Below are 26,947 nucleotides of genomic sequence, written 5' to 3'. Positions count from 1 at the left end.
TGTACATATGTTTTCGAGTAATCAATTAGATGAATGGCGGGGCTTTGCTCTATGGCGCGATTACAATCGACGAAAATGTCGATGGTAATTATTTTTAAGGATCAATCATGAAGTAGCTCTGATTTAGACTAAGAGCATATAGAAGAAAACTTTCTTGGCTACTGGGCAGCCGTCTTAAGCCCATTTCATGTCGTAGGGTAGCATCGCCTTATTCCAGTGGAACAGAAGTCCTCATTTTAATGAGCCTCGCGGAGTTCGCCTCTGAAGCACTACTATGTTACTATCCAGCTAACTGTTGGGCGTGTATTCATGTAAGTGCAGGGTTGGTGCAGGTAATGAACCTCAGAAACATCCGCCTTGGTTATCTATCTCAAGCAGTAATGCAGGAAAGTTCAGACCTAACGCTGTCAATTACTCACGAAGTTTGCATATCCAGCAGGCCGATCAATGAATTGATCGTTTTCTACTACGTACATAACGCTAAATATGAACCTCACTACATCTAGATGACCAAGTGGCGCTCATTTTTAGCTAGGACAGGCATCGAAGCGGCAGGGCAACATAGCCCTATGTGTACTGGCCGTTGTGGTCGCGTGTTCCCTTTAAGTTTCTTTGGAGATCCAATTCAGGGCCGCACTGCTGTAAGAATCTCTGATGGGGGTCCCGATCTACATCGTGGTACTGATCTATCAATATTGTATAGTAAGTCACATCCGTCTTTCTGAAACAAATAATTGCACCAATAGTAGTCTGTCCTAACTTACAACTTGCGCGATCCTAAAGACGGAGCTGGAACTTATCCGCTCCCAAAAGACCGAGCATGTGCTGCGGCTAATCCACACAGGTGATAGACTTATCTGTATGGCGCCACTCATACATGTAACTAGCGCCAACATGTTTGCAGAGCCGAAAGTTCCGTGGAGGCTGCGTGGGAAAAGACCGAGAAGAGGCGACTTGGAATCGCTATCTGCGCGGTTACCAGGCTCCATTCTCTGAGTCTGCCCCCCAAGTCTTTACCCTCATAGTGCAGCCTTACATGTATACAGCATACATGTATATTGTCCTAAGCGCCAGCAAAATGTGTATTCATGAAGCAGCACTATCTGGCTATACATCGCTGCCCCAGCAGCCTCTTTTTGCTACATTCTTGTTGTGAGCGCCGATCGCCGCTTGGAGCAGGAATAGCAACCGGCCACAACGCTGCGTGGGATGCTACCAACTGCAAAGCTTGTCACATGCAGAATCATGAAGAACACGTCCAACAGCTTGGGGGCCAAAATCAACAATGGCACAAGCGCCCCGACCGTCTCTGATAAGTGGCTCAAAAATTATGCATTCTGTACAAAGAAGATAGCTAGTGACACGTCCCTAAGTCATCTTCGGTGCATTTAAGCCTCTGGTTCCTGGACTAGTAAGTTTCTAACACAGTTATTCGCCACAATTAACTAGCTATATACATCTATTACCCATGGCTAACGTAGCACCCGATTGCTGGTAATAGGTTTGGGTTACTCTTTTGGTAATCAATTCTAGATCATAGCAAGTCTACTGTTACTAAACGCGTCGAAGCCCTGAAGTGGGTATGATTTTGTCACCGGGCCGAAAAACAACCTGAAACTTTTTACCTGCTAGTATACATACAGAAGGTCAGTGTCCAAAGTGCTAATCAGCTACCTATTGGGAACTATCGTTGGATGCAGTTGGATGCAGTTGGATACAGTTAGAGACGGTTAAATGTAGTTGAACGCAGTTAGATGCAGTTAAACACGGTTAAATATAGTTTAATGTAGTTAGATGCAGTCAAATCCAAAATCTGCATAGAGTTGGTGGGCACCAGGCTCCTCACACAGCCGTGAAATTGACATCTAGTCGCCGAATGGCATATGCAAAAGACAGAAGTGAGATGTGTGTTTGTTTGTTTGTTTTGTTTGTTTTAATATTAACGACCATAAGTATCTAGCTAGATACACAAATACCTAACATCAGAAAATATAAAAAATCGGCGACTGTGAACTTTGCGCTCAACGAGACAGCGGCAAATCTGCAGTTGGCTGAGGTGTGCCTCCGATACCATGTATACCTTTGCCATATAGGATGCTATGCAAATGGTAACGCCAGTAATGTCCAATACGCTCTGGGAAAATACGCTGCTACCTATGGGATGAGACGTGCTGAGGATGTAGACCGAGCTTCCTGGCCACTCTCCTTACGGCAATTAATACAATACATTTTCCGAGATGTGGGAGACTCATTCCTTAGTCTGAAGGAGAAATCAGGCTATCCTTCTCATTCCATCGATGATCCGCCCATTCATTATGCCGTGGAGAAAGGTGTCTTTCAGGTCGTCAAGTGTCTTTTAGACGAAAAGTTGGCGGATATTAACGCGAAGTCTGAAAATGGAGAAATGCCACTTATCAGGGGCGTGATCAACAGAGACGAAGAAATGGTCCAGCTTCTACTTGATCGGGGGGCAGATGCTAGTGCTACTACGGAGAAAGGAGACTCAGCTCTCTTACGAGCCAATGCTGACGAAGAAAGAAAGGTACTTCAAGCGCTACTATCCCACAAGGCAGATATCGAGGCCAAAAATAAGAGTGGAGAGGCTCTGATACACTTAGTGACACGGGCTGAAAACACATGGACTTTGAGGCTTGTGTTGGATGCCGATGCCGACGTGAATTCAAGGACTCACGCAGGTGAAACCGCCCTTCACATGGCAGCAAGAAGTACCAAGGATGATAATGTAAAGCTATTAATTGACAAGGTAGTAGAGACAGCAGCCGATATCAACGCTGTATATAACGCTGGGGAAACAGCTATGTACATAATGGTTAGAACGTTTGCGGAATCGGGGGAAGTATGAGGATATAAGAAATATACTATATCGTCGCACAGTTTTGGTTAGAAAATACATACATTGAATCCAACCTTTGGACACATGCAGTCATTATTGAGCTTTCTATCTTGCAGACATATTCTACTAGTACGTTTCAGTGTCAATAAGCACTTGATCTAACAGAGATTAACCATGATTCACGTAGACAATTGGCATCACTTCTCCAGCTGGATTGAGGCTAAGATTATGCACTAATAGTGTAGAGTGCAATGGGTATAGTAGGCGTAATAGACGTAGTAAATTTAGTAGCTATAGAAGCTATAGTAGACGTAGTAGACGTAGTAGACGTAGTAGACGTAGTAGACGTAGTAGACGTAGNTAGTAGACGTAGTAGACGTAGTAGACGTAGTAGACGTAGTAGACGTAGTAGACGTAGGTATATCTTTATGTAAGTATATATGGCGATCCTCTGTTAAAGATAGAAGCGGTAATCATCAAGGGCATCGTCAGATGATCATTGGGAAACTTCTTGGCGAAATCTTCCAAGATGGTGATCAACGCTTGTGGGATGTCGAGTGCATTGACGTACACAAGTTTGAGCTGATATCCAGAGGGAGCATTGAGCGACCGCCAAATTAGGGAGGCGTTGCAAGATCTTTGGCGCACGCGGGGGGCACCATCCTCAGTTTCAACCGTATTGTCCTCCCTGGAGATGGGAACTAGTTGAGGAGGTACGACATTCTTTCCCTGCTGCAATCGTACCCCAAGGTCCTTCGCCCCGTTCAAGTATTTCCTTCTCAGATTGGTGGCGGGAATGAAAGTCTGCAGCGACTTCCCACCAACGTATCTCTTCACAGCTATACAGTTCGCCGGCGACGTCACGGAGTAGTGAGGCAAGAAACCCTGACCCACCACTTGATGGAGAGGTTCAAACGTGAGCACAACTCCCTTCATGTTGAATAGCAGTAGGTCTGACTCCCCTCCTTCGTCGTCCGTTGGATCATCGGCCCCCTTCTTCGGTTTTTTCTTATAGGCAAACACTGGTCCCCTCATATTCGCATCGAATCCCACATATGCGAAATGCGCCTCTTCTCCGGCGTTGAGAGATTTGAGGATCGCTTTGTAGTGCTTGCTTTCTTTTTCCTTGCCGAAGTTGTAGACCAAATATCTGCAGCGGCCTAAAAGCCTATGCTTCACGAAATGGGGAAATTGCAGACATTTCAGGGTTTCAGAAACAATGGTGTTACTGGTCGATAGCACAACGAATCCTCCATCCGTTTTTCTCTTTGCCCCAAGGCCTCGCCAAGACAAGAGATCGCCCATTATTTTCGCTGAAACTCGTGGTCGGGAAGATGTTACCTGAGCAAAGACTCAAGTGTTCTTGGTATGTTTGGCGGCATGCATCTATACGTTGGCCATGTGATAAAATAAATGAGTAGATCTATCAGATGGTAGCAGATTATAATAGATGTAGTAGGTGGTAGTAGGTGGTAGTAGGTGGTAGTAGGTGGTAGTAGGTGGTAGTAGGTGGTAGTAGGTGGTAGTAGGTGGTAGTAGGTGGTAGAGTAGGTGGCAGTAGATGTAGTAGATGGTAGACGTAGCATGTTCCGAGGGAGGATATCCTCGGGGTGTTCCAGGCAAATATTCGCAGGGTCTCGTCAAGCTCTTCCGGGTATTCCAAAGTTGCCGTAAGTGGAACCTTAAATTGAAAGACGTCCGGCACAATACCCACATGCGACAAAATCTCCTCCAGGAGCTGGTTCCTTTCCCCTGGGCTTAGGTTTGGGAACCTATATGCCCCATTCAGGCTGTCTCCTGGCTTTATTCGGCATTCTTCGATATATTGATGCGCCAAGGCCTCTAAAGGAAAGCCACATACGATCTCCCCTATCAACCTCTCGGCATACTCATTGTAAGCCCGAAATTCCCATTCCTTTCTGTAGAATGATTTCAGGGATTTCGCATGTACGAGTTGCTTGGCCTTCTTGAGATTGAACTTCGAGCTCACTGCGAAATGCGGGATTGTTCCAGAGCCGATTATGAGTTTGTGCGGTTCGGACTTCAGATTAAGGCCCTTGAAATCGAACCCGGCCGAATGCTTTTCTTCGTTCTTACCCGATGCAAACACAGGGCCATCCATGTGCATTGACTGTCCGATGTAAACCGACTTGCCATTCTTGATAGAGAGTAATAGGCCCTCATTGTCGTTCACATCCTCTCCATCCGCCTTGGCCTTTGGCTTCTTTGTAGGGCCGCATGCGAGATGTTGGCATCGTGCCAGCACGCGATACTTCATGACCTCGCTTTCACGGATCACGGCGTCTTGATCTTTGAGGTATATAAGTTGTTCTTCAGTCTCTACCAATACTTGCTGGTCCGGTGAGAGAATCACCGTATTCAGTTCCTCATTACCGAATATAACGGTGCAGTCTTTCCAGCGGTCCTGAAACTCTTCTGGCGGCTCGAATCCGCTGGCCATCCTTGGGGCAATCTTTGGGTCAATACCTCTCTGGTCCTCTGGTCCCTCTTCCACTGTCTCTGGGAAGAGTACACATCTTCTTCCATTTCCGTGTTGTGGTGATCGTGGGGCTTCCGTTTTTCTGTTGAGTAAAGATATGTGAGCTGTATATACTTTGGGCAAGCTAATATGGCAAGCCTGAGGACGTGTCTCCGGCAGACAGCTATCGGCTGACATCTTGAATTTTCCAATTCCTCATTGGAAATATGTTGGTAAATCCATGGGGAAAAAGTTGACGAGAGTTCCATTGCCCAACCATCCGTGCTTGATGAGTCTCGAGAAAAGTGGTTCATATCAGAGTACGAATGCGGGAACCCCTTCCGGCAGGACTCTCTTTTTCTTTTCGCTGGGCTGGACCATCGTCGATTCTATGAGGCAGTGTTGCAACTTCTGGTCAGCCAATATCAGGACCAATGTCTTGTAGACATACATACCGCAGAGAATCGGAAACAAGCAGCCAGGGTGCCGGCTCCTGGTACGAAAAGGTGCCTGTGGTGGAGGCGGATTGAAACGCAAGGTCCTGGATCAAGCAGTGCTTTTCTCGAGCGTGGTATGAAGAAACGAAGTTGAAGTAACGAAGTTGAAGTAACGAAGCCTGCTCCCTGGTTAGTCAAAGGTCATAATAGCATCTCATGGGGAATCAGAACAGATACCGAGCGAAGTATTAGAGAAGAAAAAACGAGAACGGCAACACACAAAAGATAAGGAAGAGATGAGGCAAGGAATGAGAAAGGCGGAGCTGCGCTGCTTGCCTGCAGATGATGAAAGGGAAAAGAAAAGAAAAGGAGGAGAGGAGAGTTGCATCATGTTTAAATAGGCGCGCTCACAAATGAGGCCTCAAGGCACGAAGAGGAGAGCATATGCTGGAAAATGGAAAAAGTACCTACCATTTGGTGGCCAACTGCGGCTAAAGTAAAGTACCTTTCATGTTGCAAATATGTTGCCGAACCCAAGGCATCGCTGCGCATCCATGCCAGCAGTCTTCAAGTTGCTTCCTTGTCTTGCTCTGGCCTAGCCGTCGTATCTGGAGGCCTCACTGTCCACACTGCTTGGGATGTCATAGGCACGGATGCCGTCCGCCAGTTGCTAGGCTTGAGGGGCGTAGTCTCTGTAGTGCATGCAGTCGATGTAGTTGTTGTAATCTATGGTCGCTGTAGTCGCTGTGGTAGGTGTAGTAGATGTAGTAGATGTAGGTAGATCCAGTAGAGATAGATGGATCTGGTAGATGTAGATGGATCTGGTAGATGTAGATAGATCTAGTAGAGGTAAACAGATCTAGTGTCTGAGTTTGTCCGATACAACTTCAGTATTCGTGGTTCAGCCATGGTTTCAGGGGCCAGGCAGTGATGTCGTCCATCCGTAAGTTGTCAAATCAACGGCTCTGGGGTATCACTCGTCGTTAGTCAAGGGCTGGAACAAACTTTGAAGTCTCAGGAATACACACCGAAAGAGGCCGTGTACAGAGCAAGTTATGGGATAGAATAGCGTAGAAGAACTCGCGTGGGACGAATCGCATACGGATGTCGGATGTTCAAGCCTCACCATGATCCTGACTTCAGCACGATGGATAGAATACGGTTTCTATCTCTTAGTTGACCCGCGGTCATCGTAATTTCGTGTGGGAGACCATTCTGTTTGGGGTTATGAAGAGATACAGAAATGCTCTACTCGTAAAAGTACGATGAGGTGATGATGGGAAGGAAATGAAGGGGAGAAATGCTGCAATTTATGGTCAAAGAGAATTGAGAAGCGGCGGAAATGCATTTCCAGGGAAAATCACTTCAAGAGTAGAGAGCTGAGAGACAAGAGTCAAGCACTTCATGTTCAATAGCTGAATGCAGTTCAAGTAAATTAGCTTCCGATCAGCAAAGATGACGCCAAATTCACTGCAATAGAGCCACCGCCTGGAATGCAGGCAAACGGCCGTGTTTGTTCAATGTTGTCATTAAGCGGCTACCTGCAGCTTAGGAGAAATCACCGCTCCACTAATATCGGCTGCCAACTGCTGGTGCCTAATCACGGCGGTTAAGCACTTGTGCAATAATTCACCGCTATCTTGTGTGATAGATGTCACATGTGTCATGGCGCCTGGCAGTGAATAATGTGTGCGTTTGGGTAAAGTCGGACATGGGAGATATACCCAGTTGACGTTCTGAAGGGTACATAGTAATATAGTTCAATATTGCGTATTATGGTAATATCTGTTCAGGTATCCTGCTTCATCCCAAAACAAGTGGATCGTAGACAACGGCATCTTCATAGCTAAGAAGGAACTCTGAGAAGCCATCCTCAGAAAGGTAAAACCCTGGGCTCAATAGCTGATCAACGTCTCTAAACTGTGGCGAACCATTGAACCATGTATTTGCATATTGTTGTTCACCTACCAAGACGGTAGGTTCTGGAGTCGGAAGCAAGGGTGGCTCGGTCGGTGGAAACAATTGCGGCTGTGATTGTTGTAGATGCGTGGAATCTCGACTGTTATCGGCGTTCTTGATAGGTGGTTTTTCCACTTGGGAATTCGACTCCTTGAGTATGTTTTGAGCCCGATCAAAAAGTCGATACGTGACGTCGGCGCTCCAGTATGTTTCTCTCAAGTTTGACAAAACCAGCATGTGAAGTTGGAGCTTGTTCTCCGCCAGACCGCGGGTCAATGCGTTTGAGGACTTGCAGTCGTAAAGGTGAATCTGCATAGCGGGGATCATCGCGGTAATCCTATGGCGAGAGATAATCAGTTTACAAGCTCCAGAAACTGGACAATAGAAGAAGAAATTAATACATCATTGGCTTCAAATATCGTATACCATCCACTTCAATGAGACTCTGCAGCAGTCCGTTGGTATTTGATGCAGCTTCGCGGGCTCGGCTCGTTGCAATCTTTTGCCACAGTGAATGCGCTCCAGATGGAAGAGGAGTAGACCGATTCAATACGTATGGTCGATAGAGTATTGCAATTGTAGCTCTAGTAAAGAGTCAGTGGCTGTGTAGATGAACTAGGTGTGTTGAACGGGAGCACAAACTGGTACAGTAAATCGATTTGGATCCCATTGATGCTTAAACTCTCACTAGAGTCAACTGGGACGGCGTCTTCTTGGGCCAAGGCCTGTAACTCTTGCGCATATTTGTCAATTTCCGTTATACTGGGTATCCCTCCATTCACACAATAATGGACTCTTAAGATGTGGCCCAACGTATCGCAAATGCGCACAAGCCGAATCCACATCTCGGCCAAGGCCCTGGATTCCACCGGCACAAAATGGCTTCGCGCCCGGCCAACAACAGACTCTAATTCATTCATGATGTCTTCCACCACAGGAAGAGGCGTGTCGCAGTCTTCGCTATGAATGCGCATAGGACGGCCCCGTGCCAACGAAACCCATCGATCTCTGACTACGCACGCCCACCAGATGCGACGCATGAGGGATTCTCGCGCTGGCAAAGACTTCTGCGGTGCACGGCTGCCCAAACGCGAAGACCTATGGAGTCCGATGTTCTGCGAGAGCGAAATTGCAATGCCTATCCAGTACCAGGCGCCAGTATGATCCTGAGGGTCAGTATACCAGAATCCCAATAGGATGACGGACTGAATGAGCACCAGTTTTTCTGTCCCTCGATCGAAGTCATAGAGACACTGTCAAGAGTCAGTTTACGAGACATATTGTGATCACCAAGTGCCAGATTGCTCACCTTGGCGCGTTCATACATGGCAGTCTTCATTGCCTTTCTAGAAGAGAACCCTGCTTTTTGTAAAACATCCGCATCGACGAACTGAGAGCAAAGGTTAGACGACGACATCAATTTGCGTCTTCACATGAACTTACGTTTGCAGCAGCCAGCAGAATACTCCAATAGAGCAGCAGGCTAATATTCCGAGAGCCATTGCTGCAGTACTCGTTTAGAAACGCGGGTGCATCGATTATTGGTAGAAAGAAGTGGACATGATGGAAGTAGCAGCGTATTAACTCGTCGCACACATCGTCCGGTAGCCTAGAGAAGACACCCTGAAGGCGCATATACTCTAGCTCATGCGGTTTGTGAGACGACGAGATGACCGTGTCTGGCGGCAAATATCGTGCATCTTCAGGAGTCTCAGGGTGGCAGAGGTCATAGACAGAGTGGCGTGGCCCTCTCCTGTCGCCTATTAAGATGATGAGATATCTTTCCCATGTCATGATTGTCAGAATTCTGATAGGATGCTTACCAATGTAAGTAAAAGGGCCATCTTCAGGTAAGATAGTGTCTGTCGCCGATCGGCCCTGGGCTTCTCCAACGCCCATGACATTGTTTCTTGACGACGGTAGGGATGCCGAAAATGTTTCGCCATAAGGGTATTCTGGAGGATCTTCAACTGGTATAGCACCAACTTGTGGATCTACCAGGCCACCGGAAGCAGCCTTGCTATATGAGATCCCAGCCGTATTTCCAGCTGCTTTCTGCGACGTAAACTGAGAATCTCTTTTTCTCCGCGGCCTGTGAGAGGACAATTGGTGAGCAAAAACGGATGTCAATACTCAATCAAGCGCTCTTCAATGCTTACCGATGCTTCTTGCGCGGAAGAACAACACAAGATCCGCCATCGCGCTGGCAGTTTGAACACGCATTACCCCCAGTCTGAACAACGTCGCAACGAACTTTGCGCTGATTGCAAGGCTGACAGGCAACCCGCGATCGAATCCGTGGAGCAACTCTGGCACCACCATTGCTTCCCCATGCGTTGCTGTTGGGCCGAGCTGCATGTAAGCTCTCCCCAGATTCCATGGCCGGTAAAAGATGAGTTTGTCTGGGGAAGAAGTTTGCCGTCGGTAGAAAAGAAAAAAGATTCTTGCCGACCAGCTTACCTTTTACCCCGGATGGGGTATACGAGCTAATACTCCACAAACCCCATCTTTGTGGCGCCTGAACTATGAAGTTGTCGCGAGCTAGAACGGCTAATTCGGCTATTATCTGACTTTAGCTTTGTCCGCACGTCTGCCGAGACATTTCTATTCCGAGATCCATTCTAGCGGTATGTCGCGTTTTTCTCTCCTTTGCTCTCTCCACGGGTGGACATCATGACGGCGCATCGCGGAGAAGAGCGGGGTGAACTCAACCCTGTCGTGTTCTCTGTATGGTAACTTTGCCGAACGATGGTCAGCCAATTGTGTCACAAGGTCAGGAGGAACGACGACGAGAACGTTATATAACATCATTATCACCACAACAACGGGAACTAAATGATGTTTGCACAAGTCAAACCGCAAAAAAGCCACTCGTCCCGCTACTCTGTGACTATGGCGCCTCACGACATGGACGTACTTGACGACACAAAGCATGATGGGGCTGAAGAGATTGAGAAGATGGAAGACGAGACTGCCAACATGAAGCCTACCAGTGAGACATTCACTCCGGAGGACGAGAGACGGCTTATTCGGAAACTCGATTTCTGGTATGATGTCCCCTTCACTTGAGTAAACTATACTATTTTTTTCTGCGACCAATGGCTCATTCAAGTGTAAAGGATTATTCCTCTTATGATGGTGACGTACACGCTGCAGAGCTACGACAAGGGTGTCATGAGCGCCGCAACACAGTTCAACTTCAATGCGGACTTGAAGCTCACCACGATTGTCGGCCATTTGCCAGACGGAACCCCAATCACGAATAACCAGAAATACGCCAATGCCTCGATGATGTTTTACATCGGATATCTCGTTGGTACATACCCAATGATGTTCTTGTGCCAGCGCTACTCAACATCGCGAGTGGTTTCCGTCGCGACATTCCTGTGGGGAGCTGTTCTCATGTCGACAGCCGGCTGCTTCAACTATGCCGGTATTATGATCAATCGTCTTTTCCTGGGTTTCCTTGAGTCAGCCGTTGCTCCCTCATTCACTGTCTTGGTTACCTTTTGGTGGACACGAGAAGAGCAGACCCTACGAACTGGGTTCTGGTACAGCTGTGTTGGAGTTGCCACAGCCATATCTCCCCTAATCAACTACGGCTTGGGTCAGATTCATGGCTCACTGCCTTCTTGGAAACCAATCTTCTTGATTCTTGGCGGTGTCACCATCTTATGGTCCATTGTTCTCTTCTTCTTCCTCCCTGATGACCCCATGACGAGCAAACGGTTGACAGAGGCTGAGAGACACATCGCCATTCGCCGTCTCGAGAGAAACAATGCTGGTACCGTAAGCCACGAATTCAACAAGGCCCAGTTCTTCGAGGCTTTCCGCGATTACAAGCTGTACAGCAGCGCCTTCATAGTGCTTCTTACCGGTGTGCCATCGGGAGCCCTTGGAACTTTCGGTACTGTCGTTATTAACGGATTCGGATTCGACCACTTTGATTCTTTGGCTCTAACATGTCCCATTGGAGCAATTACTGCCACTTCTATTCTGTTGTCGGGTTACATCACACGGAAGTGGAGAAACATGCGTTACCTGCTGATTATTGTCTGCGGGTTGATCTCTATCGCCGGCACTCTCATCTGCTGGTTCGGGCCTCGGAGTAATCGAGGATTATTGTTTGCGGGTGTTTTTCTCATTGCTGTCCAAGTCGCCTCTGGAGGAATTGCTGTCTCTCTGACGGCATCGAACATAGCCGGACATACTAGTAAGCTTCCCCCCTCTCCTAGCATCTGCCTTGTGTGAAATAGCGTCTCACCAATTTTTTAAAGAAAAATCCACTGTCAGTGCCTCGACTTTCGTTGGATATTGCGTCGGAAATGTCATTGGTCCGGTGATCTTTGGCGCGTCTCCGGGCCCAATCTATCACGCAGGGTTCGTAGGAAGCTTTGTCTGCCTGTGTGGAGTGGTAGTGATTGCGTCCATTACGCTTATTGCGTTGCGTATGGAAAACAGAAAGAGAGACAAACGAAGTGGCACACCCATGAATCTGCACTCAATCGATGAGGATCTTACTGATATCCAGAACAAAGATTTCAGATACGTCTTGTAGAACGCTTAGCTAGTTTCGAATAATCTCTTCAATAACAGTTGTCCAGTTGTCCTAGTTCATATCTATATCACTTGGTTCCAATATGCTTTCGCCCTCCTCGCAACTACAAGAGAAGTAATGTTAAAACAGTCAGACTGTCTCCATAATGGGCTTCAACTAACTCAACTTATTCCATCCATCTCTACTGACCCAGATGCTGAAGTTTTAGTTTAGCTATCTTTGAGTCATGAAAAACTTTATAAGTCCGGCAAATCAGTTCCGTCATGTCTATAGTTTACAGACTATCTTATTAATAGTCAGCTTTCTAGAACACAATCGTGGGCTCGAACCTGCTTACCGAGGCACCGTCTTCCGATTCTATCCATCTGTCAGTCAGCCCTAAGAATTATGGAGCTTCATAGACGGTGTGAGGAACCATTTGAACATATGATTCCGGTAATCTCGGTAAATACCAAACATGAGCAGGAGATTCGGTACTCTCGTGGACTGAATTTGTCTAGTTAGACTCTTCTCTCCAGGGTTCTCCGCATCTTTTCCCCAGAAAATGTGACGGACCCTTGGGGTAGCATTTTCTAACTGGAATGTGACTATATATAAAAGGAGAGATAATCTAAGACAATTGACGTAAGTGGAAAGTGTGATTCAGTGTTCCATTGCTCTCTCTTCCGGATTAGGATTCTATTGTCTCTTGCTACCCATGTTATCTCTCAAGGTTGCATTCTTCGCCGCTTTGGCTGAAGCCTTGGTCCTACCTAAAGGCCTTTCATCCATCTCATTAGAAGGATGCCTTAAGAAATTACCCCATGGCCAATCAGCTGGTAGTGTTGCAAACGTGACAATTACAAGTGGTGGGCTGTTGAGGTACTACCTCATCGCGATTCCACCAACGTACCATAATGAGGTCCCAACTCCGGCGATCCTGTCTTACCACGGGGGCGAAAGAACCGCAGAAAGCCAACTGGAATTAGACGAATTAACCAGTCCCCAGTTCAATACGAATTCTTTTGTCATTTACCCTCAGGGCATCAATGTAGGGCAATTTGGTTGCTTAGAAGCAGTGTTTAAAGCCAATGCTGACATAACTGAAGGACTTTTGGCAAGGCGTTCCGAATGTTACAGTAAACGACCTCCAGTTCACCGCAGATATTCTCGACCATGTTCAGGAGCAATATTGCATTGATCCTACTCGAATCTTTGCCACCGGAAAGTCGGATGGCGCCGGATTCTGTAACGTCTTGGCTTGCGACAAGAAAATGTCGAGCCGGATTGCAGCATTTGCCCCCGTATCTGGTGCCTTTTATGTCAATACATCGTCCTGTGCAGCCGACACCGTGCAGATCCCATGTAACCCCAGCCGTCATGATATTCCATTCCTGGAGTTTCACGGTGGCAACGACACTACAATTCATTACCAGGGTGGTGCGCGCAAGCAGGAATGTCTTCCATCAATCCCGCATTTCATCCAACAATGGGCTGCACGAGACGGCCTGAGCCTCCATAACGTTACCACGCCGATCTCGTCCAATACGGTATCCTACAAATACGGGTCAGGAGTCAACTTTGGGTTGGTTGAGCACGTTTACGACGCTGTAATCGGACATGATTGGCCTAGCACGGCGCCAAACGCTGATAACCAGGTGTCTGGCCACCACATTGCTAGCTTCAATGCAACACCAATTATTTTGGAGTTCTTTAAACAGCATCCTTTGAGCGTGTGGGATCTCCTCGCCGAAATTTGAGAAATACAGGCAAGGAAGCGATTGGCTAGGAAGTGAAGGAAACAAATTGTATATCTGTGTAAATGTGAATTCGCTTCACATAATTAATATTTATCATTGTTAATATTTATCTGTTATTGCGCTTTAAGTGTACTTGCAAAAGGCTGTAAATCTTCTCAGTATGTGCTCGGTGAAACACTGCTTTGTTGGATCCACCACGTACTTTGTTTTCCACATGCTACGAGCGTGACTTACAATCAATAATTTCAATTCATAGCAGGTATGTAATAAAGATCTGACATTGTGCCTCTTTCTACTCCGTACGCTAATGGAATTCCATGTCTTCAATTAGTTGGATGACCACAGTACCGCTGCGAGATTTGTACGGAGTCCAATCGGCACAGTTGACCGAACTGGCCGAACAACCAGCCGAACCCCTTGCATTCCGGCAAAAAAAGTTAGAGCCCGGCAAATGCTTGTTTCCATTTGTTATTGCCGACTTATACCTGCACAGCGCTGTCTATCCGTCTATAGAGATGGCACGAGGAAGGGATTCTTAAGCCACGTCTCTTTTAGTCTGGGCTCTCCTCTTAGTTCGGTCATTTATTTGTGCATTTTTTCTTGGCACTCCTATCATTCGTCTACTCATTCATTCTTTGAGGCACCAATAACGCACGCCAAGATGTCAGACACTTTGCCTTCGCCAAGCACAACCCCAGATGGCTTGGAGCCGCGATTTTCTCTCCCTCTGTCGACACCTCGGTCAAGCAAAACATCATTGGCGATTGGCGGTGTCACTATATACGTCTATGGATTAGATGAACTTCAACAAAAGTCTGGGGTAGACGTTGCCGTTTTGTATCTTGCTCATAACCGGACAAGAACATATCTAGTGACAGAAGGCATCGCCCATGAGATTTTGCATAGATATAGATCCGATGGCAGGAAGAAGAAAGTCGAGATGATTGCCATTACGATGAACATGAGGAATCATGGAGATCGCCAGGTATGTGGTGCTCACCATTTTTACCGCCATGATGACATCTAACAATGGCGGAACCCAATAGGTCAGCCCGGAAGCAAACTTGACTTGGTCAGGTGGTAACGAAAACCACGCGTAAGTTGTGCAAATTTGTTTAAAGACATGATTTATGTCGTCTATGTCTTTTTAAATGAGTAGTACTAACAGTGCATTATCTCTACAGCGTCGATTTAATATCCATGATATCCGGCGCAACCCAAGATTTCAAGCTTGTCCTCGACTTTTTGCCAGCGTATTTCCCACAGTTCAATCGCATGCACAATATCATGTTGGGTGTCTCATTAGGCGCTCATACAGCCTGGCGTATGGCATCGGCAGCACCCAGCCAGTTTGACGCCTTCGCAATGGTTGTCGGTTGCCCAAACCTGACATCTCTCTTACTGGAGCGTCTAGGAATTGACGCTTCAGCTCTTGGTGTCAAGGGAGAAGAGCTAGAGACTGCCAGTTACGAGCAGTTGGAAAAGCTTATGGACGAGTCGCAACGGCGTCGATGGCCGCGCGCATTAGCAGAGTTTGTCCGCGAGGGTGATAGGAAGATATACGAAGAATTTCCCAGCGATGTACCTCTGTTCATGTGCAATGGAGAGTACGATAAACTGGTACCGGCACGGTATACAACATCATGGTTAGAAAGAAGAAGTGCCATGCGGAACAGAAGCATAACATCTAAAGACATCAAGCCTAGACTGTTCATACAGGAGAACACAGGACACAGCTGTACGAAAGAAATGGTTGCAATGCTTGCCGACTGGTTGGGCGATATGTATAAACTGTAGGGTAGAATTGGGCATCTTAGAAACTGTTACTAGCACTTGTTGGTTGGGATGCTATACGGAAGACTCTTCGGCCGCTTCAGTGGGTGTTGCCGTGGTCGTTTCCTAGATATCATAGACATGGCTCTCATTTCAAATTTGTACTTGCATTCATTCACTTTATTCAAATTATACCTTCCATGGAGTATACGAGCTAATACCCTACAAACCACATCTTTATGGCGCCTCTCACCTATGAAGTCCTCGCGAGCCAGGACCGCAATTCGGCAATTATCTGACTCAGTCTTGTTCCCACATCCTCCGTCCTCAATTATTCACTCTATATACGACTGGTAATGAGACTTGGTTCTATTTTCCAGCAATGTGATTGAGATCTGCCGCTTTATCGTCCAGTTACATATAGACCTCGACATGAGGCTTCTTCTTCTCTTCAAACACTACAACTTCTCTAATTCGCTCTATTATACACTAAACTTTTCGGTAATGAGTCAGCCACGTTTGGATCAGTTCGCCGAGCTGTCCGACGACAGCATCTCTCTTCAGTGAATGATTAACCTTCCTCATCCCTAGTGGAGTGGCTCCGGGGACGGGGTCTTCAGGGTTACCCACGGCTAGTCCAATTGAAGGGTGACGTGCATTACCGGCAGTCTGTTTCTCGCCTCCGTGAGATTAGATGTACGGAGGAGTTCGACATCGTCGTCACGGTCTGGTGCCGTGTCGCCGGTCAGCGCGACCAGTGCGGCGTCGTCCACCAGCTTTGGACCGACCAATCAGAGTGACAAGTATGGTAGATATTGAGGACAACTCAATTTCTGAGGGCCGACGTATCAAACCTCCTCCAAATCATAATTGACGGAAGATTCCACTCATCCATAGATATAAATAACTTTAAATCTTTTATATATGTACTCTATTACTCAGGGCGTTTTAAAAGCGGTCTACAGGTAGCCAGGCACTATTAAAAAATTCCGTGCACTTTATTTTTCTCTGAGCTCACTCTTATTTAACTTCTCTTTACAATATAAGTAGGCGGCGTTTCGAGATCTTTCTCCAGCAATCTTTTTTCTTCCATTTCTCTTCCTCTTCTCCGAACTAAAATTTTCTTTTTTTAACATCCTCCTCTTTAAACATCCTCCTCTTTAAACATCCTCCTCTTTAAACATCCTCCTCTTTAAACATCCTCCTCTTTAAACATCCTCCTCTTTAAACATCCTCCTCTTTAAATATCTTCCTCTTTAAACATCCTCCTCTTCATCTACCTTGAGTTCTTCAATCCCTTTCTTTCAGTATCTATCCTTTCTTCCACTATCTCTACTATCTTCTATTATCTTCTACTACCTCTACTTTCTTCCACTACCTCTACTTTCTTCTACTGCCCCTTTTTATTTATATCTTAAATTTTAATAATATTCTTAGGCTACCCTATTACCGGGCACTTTCGAGAGATTCCATTAGACCAGGCTCGAGTGACCTGTCGAGTTTGGCGTCGTTTGTCATTCCTTCAACGACTGGAGCTGCTCGAGGCTCTTCACACTTTCAGCCGACTCTTGGACATTGCCATGTCTCAATCTACGATGCCCTTTTGCTGCCACATACCAACTTAGCATGAGCATCTCTGAATGCTTTACTGACACCTAGACGGAAGGTTATCAGTCGGGAATACAATTCATCAATATAAAACAAGGGTAGCTATGGAGAAAGGATGGTCATGGTACAAGGTAGCTATGGAGCAAGGATGATCGCGGGACAATGGGAGTCGTGGTGAAATTGTAGTTCTTCTATAGAATAATATCCAGATATTTACCACTCATTCACACATTGGACACTTTGCTTCCTTTTACGTATCGCGAAAATGAACGCCTAGTCAGATCGTACCCGTAGGAGCTCACTAATCGACGTCCTCGTTTGGTCTTTCTACTGGACTTAGCAATTGAGCCATCGTCATGGGCCAAAACTTTGCATATCTCTTTGCAAAATAAAGCCCCGGCCATCTATTCAGTAACTCCAATCTATCAACTAATGGAACCCATGGACTCATTTTTGGATTCTTCCGTTGTCCATAGCCATCAGCATCGTCAGCCTCAGGTACCCATTCTGGCACCACATGTGAGTCTCCAGCTTCAAGGGCCCTAAGGGCTCTTTGAGTGGCATCATCGAATGCCTTCCTCCTGTCTGAGGAGGTCGTCATGTTTTTACCCGAGACGTGACGCTTCACTGCCTCAAAATTGGCGGGCCTGAACAATGAATGATGGAGTAGGTATCTCTGCCCAGCACTAACGCCTGTTGGCTCAAGCTTGAAGTCGATGTCGGTCCACACATCCGGAGAGGGGCCCAACAGTCCCGGCGAGGGGCGTGTCGGCTTCTTGGCCTTCCTGCCAATCGGTTTTGCTCCAGCCCCCCCTTTCCTCTTCCTGCTGAGTGGTTGGTCATCCTCGTCATCTGTGTCTCCCTCCGAGTCAGAGTCGGTGTCGGAGTCAGACTCGTCCCCTTCACCTGGTGGGTCACGGCGTTTGCGGGCACTGGGCACTAATTCACCGGCCATTGACATCGTCCGTTTCATGCTGTCTCTCACGGGTCTCGGAAAAGCAACCTGGCCCTACTTACGCGCAGAGCCGCCTTGATTGAATGTAGCCTTGAAACTGCTGTCTATTCCGATACCTCTCTCTTACCTATGCTTAGACTGCTCTTCCACACTCCGCAAAGTCCGCTGTCAGATCTTATACAATCCCAGACCATGTTGCTACGCCATGGGCGCCCAGTTGTCCCCCATTCTTGCACATGCTAATGTTCATTTATCGTAGTCCAGTTTCCCTACAGTCTATCGGACGGCCACAATCTAGAAGAGACACGACCTGACGAAACCCCATCCGCCCTAAGATCTCTCTCGTCCCAGATCGTTGCTTGACCCAATTGTTGTCTGACAACGTCCATCGGCATGTTTTCTACATTCTCCCTCTCTTGTGTACGTGACTCGTTTCCGCCCACCTCTCATAGCAGCGCCTGCTAATCAAGCATCACTGGACCGTAAATGAAAGGACATTCTTATTCGCCCACTGGAGCTGAAAACTCGAAATCGCAAATTTACAGAAGCAAGCTCCAAGATCACCACCCCAGAGCCCACCACAGTACATTAGACATTAATCGAAAGCAACAGATCCGGCCCATCATCCCACTCCTTGCTAGGCATATATCTCGTAGTGTCAAACGAATATTTCTCTCCTCCAAAGTTGGCGCCTTCCCAAAGTCGTGTCCACACATCCCATCTCAAGCCGCTCTCTCACGCCCATCGGTCTCGTTTGAGTCGGTTGTTTGCTGATAATTCGAAATGCATTTTAGACCCTGAAACCTGTGGCGGGTATTGAAAGAAGCGTCTTACTTGCTCCACAAACCTCTCAAAATTCTTCCTGTTTTGCGGGTTATTGTTGTGGAAACCTTTTTCCCACAATATAGATACAGCACAATGGAACTCTTCGTCTTCCATTTAATCGGCATTAGAAGGCCCCTGCTCGTCAAACAGAATGATGGACTCAGGAGCCCAGTATAGAAAGGTCACGGTCTTCTTTGGTGCTGGCTGAGTTGATCCACACATTAAACTTGGAAGCTGCTCGCGATACGGAGAGTCATTGTCGCTGTCATCATCTGAGATTTCGTAAGACCTCTATTTGAACTAGCGCGGGAAGCAAGATGATTCAGAAATTACTGAATAGATATAGTAGATGTTAATAGTCATAGTAGATGTGGGTAGATATAGTAGATGGTGGTAAATGGGATATATATAGTAAATGTAGTAGATGTAGTAGATGTGGTAGATGTGGTAGATGTGGTAGATGTGGTAGATGTGGTAGATGTGGTAGATGTGGTAGATGTGGTAGATGTGGTAGATTAAGAAGATAATATTTTTTCTTCTATTTCTCTTCCTCTTCTCCGAAGTAAAAATTTCTCTTTCAACATCCTCCTCTTCATCCACCTCAACTTCTTCAATTGCCTCAAGCTCCTCGTGCGCCTCAAGCTCTTCGTTCATTACTCCAGTCGCCTATTAACTAATCTTCACATGCCCAGTACTCGAAGCACTCGAAGACGCCAGCGCGCGCTGTTCGTCGGCTCAGCGTTATGATGAGACAGCTGGAGCTCGTGCTTAGCCACTAAGGTATTTCACGCTACCCCTTCTTATTTATACCTGAAATCCTAATAATATTCTAAGACTGCCCCATTACAAGGTACTTTGGCGAGATCCCTACTGACCGTTCTTCGTTAGGATGCTATACGGAAGTCTCTCTATCTGCTTTAGTAGGTGTTACCGTAGTCGTTTTCTAGAAATCCCACACATGATTCTTATTTTAATTCTATGTCGTATACATTCACTTTGCTCATTAATTTCTCTCTATCTTAGGCATCCAGTTTCGTATCGCTTGAACAGGTAGGCTCTTGCTAAAGAAATACTGTGTTCAGCTGCCAAGACGGCCGAAATTGCGGCATCGTATTGCAGCCAAAGATCTAGCAGAGAGTGATTTGCGTACTCTTCTTATCAATAAGGTTGTTGGAAATGTCAAAATTAAAATAACTAAAGACTATTCCTCTTCTAATACTTAGACTTTACTTCGCAACTTGTTACAGTTCCGCTTATTCCCCTTACCCCATACATGCACCCCATGCATTGTCGCCTGAATGGGGCCTGCACTTCGCATGGATCCAATCATATTACTGCACTACGATCGCCATAAGCTCACCAAGGCAAGGCTCATTTGTATATAATACCGCATTGACTCACGTCGTGTCAATGAATGCCACATCTGCAACTCCTGCAAATGCCATCTATAAATGGCAAGATAAAAACCCCTCATATAAAATCATGGAGATTGGAATTTATACTTTGTGTAAACAGCGGTCAGATGATCAAGGACTGTAGGACAGTTCACCTTGCATCAAGCTGAGCCGAATCTGCCCACGCCAAAAGTTACTAGGCCGCTGCGGCTGAGGAGTCCAACGCCGGCATTTGCCAAATTGGACGCGATCCGCCTCACTTTCGTGTTCCTTGGCGTCCTGTAGGGGAAAGCTTCTGGAACATCAAGATCGCTGCGCCACCGCCGAGCCATACATCATACCACCTCTGGTTGACCGAGTTGTCTGGACTAAACAGCCCTGCCTTATAAGCCAATGATGGTGAGGCGGAAAAGCGAGGGAGCAGCTCTCGGGGCAATCCAATGGGCATACTTTTGGAGGTTTCTGCGTCTCGGCGCACATTGGTCATTGTATAAATTCGCGCGCAGTTATCTATGTTCAATCTAAGCCACCCCCTACAACTTTGAACAAAGAAGCTTTTAAACTCACCTTTAAAGTTACACCAATCGTCTGTTATCTACATAAATTGCTCCTCTTGTCTACTCTTTTTTCCCTTTCATCTCTCATATCCAACTTCTATTGCTGTTCTTCTAATTGTTTCCCCTCACAACTCCTTATCCAAACACATCTTCTCTAAGCACACACCAACAAGTCACCATGGCGTCCTACAAGATTTCTGCGCCGGACGAGTACCTTGCCATCACTGGCATGGGTATTCGTACCGTTAGAATCACCAAAGCTGCCTGGGTGTGGCCGTTTCAGCGATACACTCGTTTCAGTGTGCAGCCCCACGACTATGCCATGGATCTCCAGGCAATGACAAAGGAGAAACTACAGTTCTCTCTCCCTGTTGTATTCACAGTTGGACCTGACGTCAATCAGCGTGGGGCCAACATTAAAGGAGGAGTCACCGCAGAAACAATCTCACATGATGGAGAAGACAATTATGAGACGACAGGCCATCAAGAAGACTCTGGAGACGCTCTCGTCAAGTATGCGATGCTTTTAGCTCGCTCAAACAGCGGCAACAGGGTAGTTGCAGAGCGAGATCATGTCGAAAACATTGTCAAGGGCATTATCGAGGGTGAGACGCGTGTTCTGGTTTCCGGAATGACCATGGAAGAAATCTTCACCGAACGTGAGGTTTTCAAGCGACGCATCTTCCGCAATATCCAGGGTGAACTCCAGCAATTCGGCCTTAAAATTTACAACTCGAACGTCAAGGAACTCAAGGATGCTCCCAATTCCATCTACTTCGAATCGCTCTCCAAGAAGGCCCACGAAGGTGCAACGAACCAGGCAAGAATCGACGTTGCCGAAGCTCAGCTTCGAGGTAACGTCGGTGAAGCCAAGAAGAAGGGAGAACAAGAAAGGGAGATTGCGAAGATAAATGCAGAGACGGCGGTGCAGCGAACACTTCGAGACATCGAGCGCGCGGAGGCAGAGGCGCGCCTCCATACACAACAAGCTGCTCTTACACGAGATGTGGAGATTGCCCGGGTCACTGCTAAGCGCACTCTTGAGTCTACGGACGAGAATTTGAAGCGAGAAGTCGAAGTCAAGCGTGCAGCAGCCGAGATGGAACGTCTTCGAGCCCAAGATGTCGTCAAAGCGACTATCATTCGTGAATCGAAACAACAAGCCGCGGATGCCCTCGCGTATGAACTCAACGCCAAGGCAAAGGCAGATTGGGAGGCTGGACAACGCGCTGCAGATACAGACGCATACAAAACTCGTGTTTCTGCAGAAGCAAACCAAGAGGCGAGCCAGCGAGGAGCAGATACAGAGGTTTACAAGAGTCAAAAGGCCTCTGAAGCAAACGCATACAAAACTCGGGTAACGGCCGAGGCAAACCAAGAGGCTAATCAACGCGCAGCGGACGCTGAGATTTATAAAAGCCAAAAGGCTGCCGACGCAGAGGCATATAGGGTTCGTGTGACAGCCGAGGCAAACCAAGAAGCAAGTGTGCGGAGCGCCGAGGCCGCCCTTGTCAAGACCCTTAAAGAAGCCGAAGGTATCACGGCAATGGCAGACGCATACGGCAAGCTCTCTGTTGCATTTGGTGGTCCAGCTGGTCTTCTCCAATACATGATGATCAAGGACGGCACCCTTGTCGAGCTCGCCAAGGCCAACGCGAGCGCTATTCGCGGATTGGAGCCCAAGATCAGCGTTTGGAACACCGGAAACCAGGGCAGCGGCTCGGAATCAACCGATGTCATGCGCAATGTTTACCAGATGCTTCCACCACTGATGACTACGATCAACGAGCAGACTGGTATCACTCTTCCTGAGTGGCAGTTTGGCCGACTCAACGCGGCTCAGGGGGCAATGACAGAGAGCAATGTCAATGGAGCTGGAAAGAAGAAGTAATGACGGGAGACAATACTTTCTATGACTTTTCATTTGTGTGCTTCTCAATTCACATGTATTATTAAGATGCTGGCGATTGGGTTCTGGGTGGTGGTTTGAAATGTTGCTTGAGCTTGCTTACAATACCAGTGCGGAACGGATCAAGAGACTGATGACATACCGTCGTTTTCTTTGTCTTTGTTAGTCAATTGCTTTCAGTACTATGCTATTAATGGTTACATATAAACATAAATAAATATTTAATATTTTTAATTCCTTAATTCTCGGCTTTGCGGCAACATGGCGGACTCCCATCACACCACCCAACCCCATGAAAGCACACTTCTCACAATTGCAAGTAGCTAGAGCATCAAGGAGCCTAACCTTTCAACTCATTGTTCATAAATCCTCTTACACCTCCATGTGTTTTCCACTCACTTCAAGCCATCGGTAAGTATATGGACTATCATTAGAGTTCCCTTACGCCTGGCTTCTACTTTACAAACAAACCAAGTAGGTTGTATAAACATCACTATTCTTCATTTTATATCTTGAAAGCATGATACTGAAATAGGAAGCCATTTCAAGTACTAACTATGTTGGGTGTAGAGAATTTCTTGTTCACACCGCTTATTGTTGCTCTGATATTCTCGGCCCACAACCAATAACCCTAGGGATTGAGATTCAAAACCGACGCTATCAATTTTCACGGGCGAATCTGGTAGGTCGTAAGTCGTAGGCATCCATTAATAGACGCATTGCTTATTTCTTATAGTCTGGACCATGTTCAGTATACTCATTTAAAAGGCATGATACTGAAATAGGAAGCTGGGGCTAGCGCTTAACACATCATAATGCATGTCATTGACAGACACGAGAGCTCGAAACCAGGCCGGATAACTCGTTCATGACTTACCAGGTTGAAGCGCTCCTCACGAAACTTTTACTATAAAGGAGGATCAGAACTGAGCCCGATAGATGTTCGTATTTCTCTTCGAAAACCTCGTTAACATTTTTCTTCTGACATCATTGTAACCATGGCTTGGACAAAGACCATTGCCTATACGCTAGCTACCTGCTCGCTCTGGCTTCCCACCAATGCCGACAATGTCTGGCCAAATGAAGCAACTGACGAGCTTGAGAAAATGTTGTTCGAACAACAGAACCCTTTCGAAAGCAGCCTTGCCACCTTTGCTGTTCCCTGCAGTGCCAGTGGCCTCGCCATCGGGCGTGGTTTTGGTGCTGAGTGGATCAGAAACGCATACCATGACATGGCCACGGCAGACGTGCAAGCTGGCACTGGAGGAATAGATGCCTCGATTGTTTTCGAAAAGGATCGCCCAGAGAATCCCGGCGCCGGTTTCCAAGAAACCTTGGACTTTTTCCGGCCAAGATACACCACCCGATCCTCGTTAGCTGACCTATTCGCTATGGGGGCAGTTTTTGGAGTTGGCGGATGCTCAAATGGAAATATCATCCTCCCTTACAGGGCGGGTCGTGTTGATGCAACCGGTCCCGGCCCTTCTGGCGTTCCAGAACCACAGGAGGACCTTGCCACACACACTGCAAAGTTCGTGAGGCAGGGTTTCAACACGACCGAGATGATTGCCCTTGTTGCCTGTGGGCATACCGTTGGAGGTGTGCATGGTGTGGATTTTCCAGAAATCGTGCCGAACCCACAGCCCCCTCCAGTTACTGGCGTTCGTATATCCACTCTCTTTGACCAACAGAGGCTTAGCGATTATTCATGCATGTGGCGACTAATGTTGACTATTTTAGCCTTTCGGTAATGACAATACGGTCTTTTTTGATACGACGACCAGCAATTTCGACAACCAGGTGTAAGTCTGTCTTGGCACCTCGTGGTCAACTGACGCTCCCCTGAACCCATCCTGTCGACAGGTAACTGATCTTTGACCAACCAGTGCCAAGGAATTTGTGGCCAATATTTCTCAGAATCCGCTTGCATTTGGCCATAATGAGACAACGCGGTCGGATTTCCGCATTTTCAACGCTGACGGCGGTGATATGATCTCACGAATGGCTGAATCACTAGATTTCTTCTCTCAGACCTGCGCTACTCTGTTGGAACGTATGATCAATACGGTGCCACCAAGTGTTAAGCTAACTGATGTTCTTCAACCCCTGCCCGTTAAGCCAAGAAAGTGGTCTATAGATGTCAATGCGGATAAGACGCTGACCGTCAGTCTAACTTTAAGAGTAAGTACTAGTAATAGCACCAACAAGAACGGATGAGAGCTTCAGGAACTAACTTTTCAGATTGTCGACACTTTACTGGGAGGTGGCATCCAGGCCTTGGTCAAGCCAGTCTCACGCACCGGCGCGGCTTTGCCTGCCACATCGCCTGTCGTTATTGGAAACATATCTACTTCAACCTGCGACTATCCTAACTGCGGCCCAAGCTTTGTGTATCTTGATTACAACATCAATATTCCTGCTGAACAAGGCATATCCTCTTTTACCGTTGACATTACAGACGGCACTGGCAAGACTACGACCTATAACAATGGAGGCGCCGGATTCCCTCTATCTGATGCTGTTCAACCACAGATGAGCCTCAGCACACAAACTACGAAAACTGTCAACGGTGTCACTCTTCAACAACTCAATGTGACTGCAGCGGTATGATTGACTCCCATTGTGCGTCACCGTGTTCAATAAGAGTGGAGTAGCTAACAGAGTATTTATGACTCAGGTTTACAATGCTGACCAGTATACTAACATCTCGCTTATCGTTCCTCAGCCTTCCAACTTCAGTGCTACCATAAGCCCATGGGTTGCGGAGGTAGCCCCCATGAAGGCTTCCGGCAAGATTGCAGGGACCAACTACACTCTCTATACCGGCTCGTGGTTGGCCAGCGACGAGAGTGCCCCTCAACATCCTTTCGATGTTCTTGCCACAGGTCCAAAGGGCAGTGCTTCAAGCACATTTAACTCGTGGGGTGATGTGCCATTCGTTCTCTAAGTGCGTGATAACAAGGCACAATGCGCATAAGAAACAGTAATAGTGGGCGTGTGAATCTAGCCCTAACTAAAACCGAATGTATATAAAATCCAGAGATAGGTAGAGACGGAAAAGAATTGTCTATTAATTTGTGACGCCTGGCTTACTCCTGGTTGTACTACCTGCTAGTTGAGACTACTTACACCCCATGTTCCTAAACTCAGGATGCTGAGCTAACCTAGCTGCATAATTGCCCGAGTAAGGTAATGGTAATCTTGGCATTTATTACTACCAGGCAGCAGCTCAATTCTGCCCTTTAATCGCAGCACTTGTTATGCTTTACGCAAGCGAAAGCCGGACAATGGGTGTCGAAACAAGCAGTGTTATTGAGGATGGCTAGCTGCAAGTAGATTTGTCGGTCTTCTGCTGCTGTAATTGGTGGAAACCCATAGCATGCTCAGGGATGGTGCAGTGCGGAATTCTCGAAACCCCTGCTGGGATGGTTCCAAAATATGACATGGTGCCAATGAAGTATCATCGAGGTGCCAAATATCTCTCTCTACTCTCTTAGTATCTCAGGAAACATTCTGCTTCTGTTCCCAAAGTCATAGCTACAAGGAATTAGATAGGGCAAACATCGAAATTGAGTATCTATCCGTCTTTTTAGATAGATCACCGTGATATCTTTACTCTTTAGACATTTCTCCAGGAATCTTGCCTTCCTACCTTACCTTGGTATAAGTGTTCTATGTCTACTACTTTGGCACCTTCGCATCTTAGACCCTTTTTGGCACCCTGCCAGAACGGCAACCTGATCCTACCATCATTTCCAGTTCTAGCAAGGAACACAGCCACTTTAGCTGCATCGCCCCCTTCTAAACCTGCTTCGGAATTCCGGAAAAGCTCAACTACTAGCCACGGAGATATATAAGAGTTTCTGCTTTTCCGAATCTCTCTTCTTTGGATACTAACTC

The 26,947-nt window shown here is 46.9% G+C and overlaps 12 protein-coding genes across 12 annotated transcripts; 7 read left to right on the top strand and 5 right to left on the bottom strand.

Annotated features, from left to right (window-relative positions):
* Positions 1 to 239: 239 nt before the first annotated feature.
* Positions 240 to 1,413, top strand: M431DRAFT_542672 (hypothetical protein; the record flags this gene model as incomplete). The annotated part of the gene is made up of 3 exons (XM_024921131.1): positions 240 to 311; positions 507 to 702; positions 888 to 1,413. The coding sequence occupies 3 exons, from the start codon at positions 240 to 242 to the stop codon at positions 1,154 to 1,156; spliced, it is 537 nt and encodes a 178-aa protein (XP_024769216.1). The 3' UTR covers positions 1,157 to 1,413.
* A 961-nt stretch (positions 1,414 to 2,374) lies between these two features.
* Positions 2,375 to 2,755, top strand: M431DRAFT_53629 (hypothetical protein; the record flags this gene model as incomplete). Its single annotated transcript, XM_024920989.1, has 1 exon — positions 2,375 to 2,755. A coding segment is annotated over one exon (381 nt), but the record flags the coding sequence as incomplete, so codon positions are not given.
* Positions 2,756 to 3,237: 482 nt separating this feature from the next.
* M431DRAFT_512727 (hypothetical protein) lies at positions 3,238 to 4,325 on the bottom strand. Its single transcript, XM_024919893.1, has one exon. It carries the CDS (start codon positions 4,157 to 4,159, stop codon positions 3,281 to 3,283), a length of 879 nt encoding a protein of 292 aa, XP_024769214.1. The 5' UTR covers positions 4,160 to 4,325; the 3' UTR covers positions 3,238 to 3,280.
* Positions 4,296 to 5,531, bottom strand: M431DRAFT_486536 (hypothetical protein; the record flags this gene model as incomplete). The annotated part of the gene is made up of 1 exon (XM_024916390.1): positions 4,296 to 5,531. One exon carries the CDS (start codon positions 5,529 to 5,531, stop codon positions 4,296 to 4,298), a length of 1,236 nt encoding a protein of 411 aa, XP_024769213.1.
* A 2,042-nt stretch (positions 5,532 to 7,573) lies between these two features.
* Positions 7,574 to 9,523, bottom strand: M431DRAFT_97258 (hypothetical protein; the record flags this gene model as incomplete). Its single annotated transcript, XM_024924912.1, has 5 exons — positions 7,574 to 8,066; positions 8,131 to 8,313; positions 8,372 to 8,982; positions 9,039 to 9,119; positions 9,173 to 9,523. The coding sequence occupies 5 exons, from the start codon at positions 9,521 to 9,523 to the stop codon at positions 7,574 to 7,576; spliced, it is 1,719 nt and encodes a 572-aa protein (XP_024769212.1).
* Positions 9,524 to 10,708: 1,185 nt separating this feature from the next.
* M431DRAFT_97308 (hypothetical protein) lies at positions 10,709 to 12,287 on the top strand (the record flags this gene model as incomplete). The annotated part of the gene is made up of 3 exons (XM_024924920.1): positions 10,709 to 10,776; positions 10,849 to 11,942; positions 12,007 to 12,287. The coding sequence occupies 3 exons, from the start codon at positions 10,709 to 10,711 to the stop codon at positions 12,285 to 12,287; spliced, it is 1,443 nt and encodes a 480-aa protein (XP_024769211.1).
* A 697-nt stretch (positions 12,288 to 12,984) lies between these two features.
* Positions 12,985 to 14,064, top strand: M431DRAFT_153185 (carbohydrate esterase family 1 protein; the record flags this gene model as incomplete). Its single annotated transcript, XM_024912872.1, has 2 exons — positions 12,985 to 13,317; positions 13,376 to 14,064. 2 exons carry the CDS (start codon positions 12,985 to 12,987, stop codon positions 14,024 to 14,026), a joined length of 984 nt encoding a protein of 327 aa, XP_024769210.1. The 3' UTR covers positions 14,027 to 14,064.
* Positions 14,065 to 14,544: 480 nt separating this feature from the next.
* Positions 14,545 to 16,122, top strand: M431DRAFT_153183 (hypothetical protein). Its single transcript, XM_024912871.1, has 3 exons — positions 14,545 to 15,011; positions 15,073 to 15,122; positions 15,211 to 16,122. Exons 1-3 carry the CDS (start codon positions 14,688 to 14,690, stop codon positions 15,821 to 15,823), a joined length of 987 nt encoding a protein of 328 aa, XP_024769209.1. The 5' UTR covers positions 14,545 to 14,687; the 3' UTR covers positions 15,824 to 16,122.
* Positions 16,123 to 17,708: 1,586 nt separating this feature from the next.
* On the bottom strand, positions 17,709 to 18,380 carry M431DRAFT_486530 (hypothetical protein; the record flags this gene model as incomplete). The annotated part of the gene is made up of 1 exon (XM_024916389.1): positions 17,709 to 18,380. The coding sequence occupies one exon, from the start codon at positions 18,378 to 18,380 to the stop codon at positions 17,709 to 17,711; it is 672 nt and encodes a 223-aa protein (XP_024769208.1).
* Positions 18,381 to 19,487: 1,107 nt separating this feature from the next.
* On the bottom strand, positions 19,488 to 19,841 carry M431DRAFT_486529 (hypothetical protein; the record flags this gene model as incomplete). The annotated part of the gene is made up of 1 exon (XM_024916388.1): positions 19,488 to 19,841. The coding sequence occupies one exon, from the start codon at positions 19,839 to 19,841 to the stop codon at positions 19,488 to 19,490; it is 354 nt and encodes a 117-aa protein (XP_024769207.1).
* Positions 19,842 to 21,095: 1,254 nt separating this feature from the next.
* On the top strand, positions 21,096 to 23,256 carry M431DRAFT_512722 (hypothetical protein). The gene has a single exon (XM_024919892.1). It carries the CDS (start codon positions 21,317 to 21,319, stop codon positions 23,027 to 23,029), a length of 1,713 nt encoding a protein of 570 aa, XP_024769206.1. The 5' UTR covers positions 21,096 to 21,316; the 3' UTR covers positions 23,030 to 23,256.
* A 789-nt stretch (positions 23,257 to 24,045) lies between these two features.
* M431DRAFT_486527 (hypothetical protein) lies at positions 24,046 to 25,994 on the top strand (the record flags this gene model as incomplete). Its single annotated transcript, XM_024916387.1, has 5 exons — positions 24,046 to 24,708; positions 24,788 to 24,849; positions 24,934 to 25,228; positions 25,289 to 25,651; positions 25,725 to 25,994. The coding sequence occupies 5 exons, from the start codon at positions 24,046 to 24,048 to the stop codon at positions 25,992 to 25,994; spliced, it is 1,653 nt and encodes a 550-aa protein (XP_024769205.1).
* Positions 25,995 to 26,947: the final 953 nt, after the last annotated feature.

The sequence above is a fragment of the Trichoderma harzianum genome, assembly GCF_003025095.1.
Source record: "Trichoderma harzianum CBS 226.95 unplaced genomic scaffold M431scaffold_17, whole genome shotgun sequence".
Classification (NCBI taxonomy): domain Eukaryota; kingdom Fungi; phylum Ascomycota; class Sordariomycetes; order Hypocreales; family Hypocreaceae; genus Trichoderma; species Trichoderma harzianum.
This window is presented reverse-complemented; position numbering and strand designations above follow the sequence as displayed.